Source organism: Lagopus leucura, unplaced genomic scaffold (assembly GCF_019238085.1).
Source record: "Lagopus leucura isolate 7727_CA_CO unplaced genomic scaffold, USGS_WTPT01 Super-Scaffold_100051, whole genome shotgun sequence".
Taxonomy (NCBI): domain Eukaryota; kingdom Metazoa; phylum Chordata; class Aves; order Galliformes; family Phasianidae; genus Lagopus; species Lagopus leucura.
This window is the reverse complement of record NW_024962297.1, coordinates 460,765-467,389: the sequence shown is the minus strand read 5'-3', so window position 1 is coordinate 467,389 and position 6,625 is coordinate 460,765. Positions and strand designations below refer to the sequence as shown.

At 56.8% G+C, this 6,625-nt stretch overlaps 1 protein-coding gene across 1 annotated transcript in view; it reads left to right on the top strand.

Annotated features, from left to right (window-relative positions):
- The first annotated feature begins 774 nt into the window (after positions 1–774).
- The window catches only part of NKAIN1 (sodium/potassium transporting ATPase interacting 1), an 18,735-nt gene continuing 12,884 nt past the window's right edge, over positions 775–6,625 (top strand). Inside the window, exon 1 of the mRNA XM_042885561.1 lies at positions 775–873. Within this exon, the coding sequence (XP_042741495.1) occupies positions 775–873 (99 nt within the window). The remainder of the gene's footprint in view (positions 874–6,625) is intronic.

Here is a 6,625-nt window from a genome sequence, read left to right as displayed (position 1 = left end):
GCACCGCACCGCACCGCACCGCACCGCACCGCACCGCACCGCACCGCCCCCTGCCCGGCCCCGCCGCCCGCCGGGCCCCGCTGGGAGAGCGGCCGGCCCTCATTCCGCCGGTCGCCGCCCGCCCTGCCCGCCGCGCCCCCGATCCCACCCCGCCGCCTCCTCCCCGCCCGCCCCCGGGGCTGTGCGGGAGAGACAATAGAGGGGCAGGGCGGTTCGGCGCAAAACTGCGCGCCCCGGGGATGGATGGCGAGGTGCGCGCGGCCCCGGGGGCCCTACGCCCGGAGATGGGAATGTAGCGGGCTGGGGGGGGAGCGGGGCTCGGGGGAGGAAGGCGGGGAAGGGGGGCGATGCCCCTTGCTGAGCGCAGCCCGCCTCTGTGCTAACCCGGCAGGATGCGGGAGGCGGCGGGGCTAGGAAGAAAGTAGCGGGGCTGGAGAGCGGGGCATGGCCGTGTCGCCCCCGTGAAGCTCCCCAGGCGGCTGCTGAGGAGCCGGAGGAAGGAGACGCGCGGCCACGGCGGGGAAATCCGCGGCTCCGGCTGGGAAACCATGGGGAGATGCAACGGGAGATGCACGCTGGTTGGATTCTGCTGCCTGCAGCTGGTAAGGCGAGGGGCCGCGCGCCCAGCAGCATGCCGGGCGGTGCTTTGTGCGGGTGACCTTGCTGGGGATGCTTCAGTGCGACCCCCACCCACCCTCAATTTTTATTATTATTTTTTAATGAAAAGATAAAAGAAACGTGACCCTCATCTCTCGCCGGAGTTGCAGAAGCGAGATGAGGTTGAAGCGGCTCCCGGCGCTGTCGGTGCCTGAGGACGCGGCTCGGGCAGGTGCGAGCTTTGTCTCCGGCCGCGAGCTCTTCGCTCGGAGGGCGGTTTGCAGGGATGCTGCTTTGAGTCCCTGCATCAGCCGCGGTGAAACTTGGAGCCGCAACGGCACTTCGCAAACTCCGCACCGAGCGGCGCCGCTCCGCCGGCAGGCAGAGGGAGAGCGGCTTCGCTACAGCCGGGCTGCATCGGCAATCATCGCGTGCCGCGCTCCCGCCGCCCACGGATCCATCTTCATCGCGCCGCTGACAGAGGGCCGGGCGAAGGGAGCGCGTTGCGATCTAACCGGCAGCCAGCGAGGTTGCAATTAATTATCCGAGCGCTTCCCCGCTTCGTTAAACCCCGCGGACGAGCGGCGCCCCTGGATGTGCCTCGCCGGCAGCGGCAGCGACGGGCGCGGAGGGAATCGCCGGAACGCTGCCGTGATGCCCCCGTGGCTTTGGGCTGCTCGTCTGCCCGTGGATGTGCCGGTGAGGTCCGTGCTCCCCACTCCCGTTCGTTCCGGATAAAAGCGATGGGTGTTTCCCTGTATGCAGGACTTCCTTGGTTTTCGGCCGCTTTTTTTTTTTTTATTCTATTGGTCAACTCAAACAAAGTCTTGCTGGCTTCGTCCTGCGGGGAGATATCGCGGTACAGACAGGTGATTTGGGTGCGTTTCTTTTCGGGAAAGAAACGAAATCAGTGCGAGCTCCCGGGCTGGTAGGGCAGCTCCTGCGGGTGGCTCTGCTCAGCTTCGAGTGGGGCTGGACGGAGATTCGGTGATTAGGAGGTGAAGTGAAATCAAAACTCTCTTGTTACGCCGTCCCCAACCATTCAGGTTGCTTATTGCCGTAGCAGCAGGTCGGCTCGGAGCAGAGAATTGGCTCTGCTGGGCTGGGCTGTGGGTTTTGCTGCTGCCCTCTGCGATGCTCGTCATTGTCGAGGGGGATTTCTCTTTATGCTAAGATGAAAGCTGTTGAGCTGGCCGGATGAGGAGCCAACCCGCCTTGCCCTTCACCGCCAGCAGCACGCGGGAGCTGTGAGTTGCTCCTCTTGTTCACCCTGAAACCTAATGATGGTGAGAAGAGGCACAGCCCCGCTGCATCGCTCTGCTCCCGAGGCACTCCAAAGGGTTTTGTCTGTTCTTTGTTTCACTCCTTTTCCTTTAATTGGGTGGGAAAGGAAAGTTGGGTTGGTGCCTCCTGCCTGGCTGAGCCTGCTGGAGCTTGCCCAAGGAGCAGTGTGCCGTGCCGTGCCGTGCCGTGCCATCCGATGCTCTGCCATCCAGTGCCGTGCCACATGATGCTCTGCCGTATGATGCCATGCCGTGCCATGCCATGCTGCATCTGGTACCACCTCCAGCACAGTGACAGCCGCTGACGGCCGCCAGCATCTTTTGTCCTCACCTGGTTCCCGTCGTTCCGTGCCCGAGGACGGTGTGAGGCCAATGGGACCGGGGCTGCCCCCACCACCAGGAATGGGGGAAAAGGAGCCGGGCTGAACTCTGAATGTGGGTTTTCAATTACACAATTAAATGCACAATTAGGTATAATTACCAGCGCTCAGAAGCCGCGACTGTTCGTAATAGGCATGTAATCTACTGCAGTCACTGTTTATACTGCTCGGCTCCTCTCCCTAATGATTATGGAAAGCTTCACATTTGCATGGTTGCCATGGTAATTGGGTTTGGGGCTGAGAGCGGCATCACGGATGGAGGGCCCCATCCCCACGGCTCCGTGTGCCCCTTCCTCACGCGCTGCCATGGTGGGCGCGCATCCACAGGATGCTGCGATGGACTGGAGATGCTGCAGGGCAGCAAGTGCTGCTGGGGTGGGGATGGTGCTGCATGGGCAGCACTAAGGGATCCAGGGGTGGGTGTGTGTGTGTGTCAGAGGTCCACATGTGTCTGGGCAGGTGTCACCCAGGTCAGCTTGTCACCAAGCTGTGGCCATCCCAGGTGGGGATGATGGGTTGGGGTGGCATCGTGGCACAGCGAGGTGCCCGCATGTGTGAGCATCGTGGGCCACGCACACATGTGCCTTCATTATTCATACAAAGAGCCAGGCTGACAGTTTGCCATAAAGGTTTATGGGTGTGCGTTTGGGAAGGAGTGGTGTTACAGTTCTCAATTAAAACCGACGTTAAAGTGCAGGATGCCTGAATGTGCAGGGCGAGCTGAGGCGCACCCAGGAGAATTAACGGGGCTCTGCATCGTTAACGATGCTCTGCAACAAAGCTGTGAGCAATGGGGAGCATTCAGGGGGCTGAAAACATGCACTGGGGGGGTGAGGGGAGGGAGCAATGTCTGGGGTGAACGGGAGCTATGGTCGTGGAGCAGAGCACGAGGAGAAGCACAACGTGTTCTGCAGTGCGAGTGATGTCCCAAAAAATGAGCTTTGTCCAACGACACTCGGTCTTGTTTCTCAAGGAACTGATACAGAAGTTGTCCTTGGGCTCTGTGCTCCCAGCATGGTGGCTGTGGTTGGGACATCCCCGTGCTGCCCGCAGTGACATGCAGAAGCAGTGCCACGTGCTGGGGTTTGGCTGCAAGTGGAGCTCCTGGATCAATGGACAGCTTAGCCGGGCTCCTGACCGCGGTGTTTTCTTGCAAGCTCCCAGCTGTGCCTTTGGGTGAGCTGTGGGCAGGAAGATAATCACTGCTTGGGTTGTAACCCCTCGCACTGTGCCTAATTGGTGTCATTTGGGCTGGAAATCCTGTTTTTTATTATTTCCAGCTGACACCAGTGTGGCAAAGAGACTTTCCTGCAGACCTCGCCCTGCCTGGGTGAGACGTTTTGGGGGGGTGGCATGTCCCAGTGGTGGGGATGATCGCCCATGGAAGGGCGTGGGCCGGAGACTGACACTGCTGCTTCCCATCACTATCCCCTGTGATGGGGACATGGTCTCCTCTTGACTGGGTGTTCTCTCCAAGGACTGCAGCATAGGAAGAACCCAGAGGGGCTGATGGTTGAGAAGGAAGAAGGATTTGGGGATCAGATGGTCCAAAACTCATTGCACTGAGATTTGTTGTGACCACGAGATGAGAAAGTTGCTGGGGAAAAAAACAGAGCCTGTGGGATCCTTATGGGAAATGAGGATGGCCGTCAGCCAAACAGCATCCCATCCGTGGTCAGCACTTTCATCCAGTTTCACCAACAGGTGCCAATGCAACAGAGAGCAGTGGGTTTTGGGCACTGGAAGGATGCTGGCCTTGGGCACTGGGATATCGGCATCACCCCAGCTCTGTGCCAATGGTCTGTGGTGGGAAATAGGGCTGGAAAAGGGCTCTGTGATCCCACAGCCATTCCTGGGAGCAGAATCCAGCTGGCATTGCCTCCTTTCATGGACACCCATGGGTGCTGCAGCCATCGCTGTGTACCAGTGCTGCAGGGGCCTCCTAATGGAGGTCTCTTCCTCTGCTTGAGAGCGACTATTCATTTCAATTTCCAAAATATGTATGTAACGGCCTGGAAAAATGGAAAAGAAAAGTTGGCACAGAGCAGCCCGATCACATTTGAACAGGACATTAAACCCTGAGTGCTTTATTAATAAGATTAATAACCACTCCTATGTCATTGGTTGGGAAATTTCACACGTTTTTGCTTTTCCCTCTGTGTCAGAAGGAGGTTTGGGGAGTGAGAAAACAGCAGGTGCCGATCAGCCTGCATCCAGACACGAGGTGCAGTGATGCAGGATGGGGATGCAGGACAAGGGATGTGGGAGCCTTTGAGATCACACATTTTGCCTTATAATTCATGCTTTGGGCATTTTGTGTCACCATTTCTCCCAATAAAAGGCTGTGTCACAGTGTCTCCTCATCCTCACTGCTCACTCTGGATCTCATTCCAGCAGAGGACACAGCCGCCATGCCTGGCTGGGTCACACACATGGGACACTGAGCTATGAGTACTTGGCTCTCAGGCTAATTGCCTTGATTAGGGGTAATTAGTGCTCTGGGCCAGTTTGGTCCCTTCAGTCAGTATCACTGTGGGCACAGCGCTGGTGGCAGAGCATGGGTGGGAGCAGAGGATGCTCCAGAGGATACTCAGGCAACACTGTGAGGGGCACTGGGGTCATGGGGATGAGGAAGCCTCCTGTCTGCTCTCCAGTTCTGTGCTGTAATGGCTCAGATTGATGATGGTCCTCAGCTGTTGCCTGTAAATGTCACTCTGAGAGTCCTTGTCCAATCCCCTGCAATCCCCTGAGGCCAAGCGTGTGTCCTCCCTTCTACTGCATAGAAATAAATGGCCAGGAATGGGGACAGGCTGCAATGGTGTCAGCATTGTGGGGCTCAGCCTGTGTCCTTGAACCAGGCTTCCCTGAGTGCCCTAATGGCCTTCCCTTCCCTTCCCTTCCCTTCCCTTCCCTTCCCTTCCCTTCCCACTTTCCCATCCTCTTTCCAATTTCCCCTTTCCTAAATTGAGGCCCTGAACAAAGCACTGTGCTTTTGCTAAATTGTGGCCCAGACAAAGGCAACGCAGCCCTACTTACCCCACAATTAGCACTGCTGTCATTAGTGGGACCCAAGGAGGAGGAACAGGGTGCTGCTGGGTGCTGTGGGGACGGCCCTGTTGCCCATCAGTGGGAACCCATACGGGAACCCCAGCAGGTGGTGGAGACATCAGTCATATGGCCACACCGTCTGCGTCAGTTTTCCCCTAAAATTACGTGCAGAAATCAGTACCTCCTGCAGATGCACCAAAAAGGGCTTGGGGCAGAAGCGCACACACTGTGTGCAGGAGTTCCCATGTGGTTTTTGGGGAAAGAAACTGTTTTGCTGGGAAAAACTCCATCCCTCTGCGATCTCTCAGGGTGGGACTGACCCCAGAGCAGAGGAGATGCCCACGTCCCGTTGGTGCCCCTGCAGGGTTTGGGGTGTGGGTTGGTTGGTGTCGTGCCAGCCTGATTCGATGGGCATGAAGAGAGGAATCACCGCTTAATAAAAGTGATTTTTATGGATGTTTAAGAAGTCTCTAATGAGCTCCCATCCACCGCAGCTGCTAATCGCTGTGTTTAATAATGTGCTGCTGGTCACAGCGCACGGCGAAGGCGCCTTATTAAATCCTCGCCATGATGAATGGGGAAGGTGGCAGCGTGCTTAACAGTGATTGTTATTTTGCTAACGTGCAGCAATTGCTGCAAATATGAAGGCTTCCAGTTCTATTAGGGCTGCACATCCATACCCGTGTGCCTGTGAGTTTCCAGCTCTCGTTTCTAGCCAATAATCCTGTTGGCACGGGGAGATGGGGCTGGAGCTGTTGGGTTTTCTTTACTATTAATAAATAATGAGCAGCACTAATGAGGTCCCACCCAGCCTGTCGCTCTTAGAGCACCCCGAAAACCCACTGCAGTTTCTGGACCTTGCATTGCTGCTTCCCACTCACTGCTGCTTTACATTCATCACAGGGAAAGATTGATGGGGACACCGCTCCCTGCCGGGCCCATCCATCTCCTGCTGACAATAACTCACTATTCATACCTGCATATGAAACATGTAACCATCACCACTGCCCTGTGTAAGTGGCTCAAATGAGGCCCTTGAGAAAAGAGGGCAAGTGGCCAAGGTGGTGGCACCAAGCAGGTGGGAGATGGAGATCCTAAAGGTTGGATGTTAGAGGAGGGGTTGGTGGATGAGCGGTGGGCCTTCACCCCAATGGAAGGAGTCGTGTTTTTGGTCAGGTTTCTGTTTCAGGGTGCATCAGGACTCTCAGTGATGCTTTGAGTGACGCTGGATGTGTGTGTGTTTTAATGCAAAAAATTGGCTAAGGAACTAGATGGGATGGGATGGGATGGGATGGGATGGGATGGGATGGGATGGGA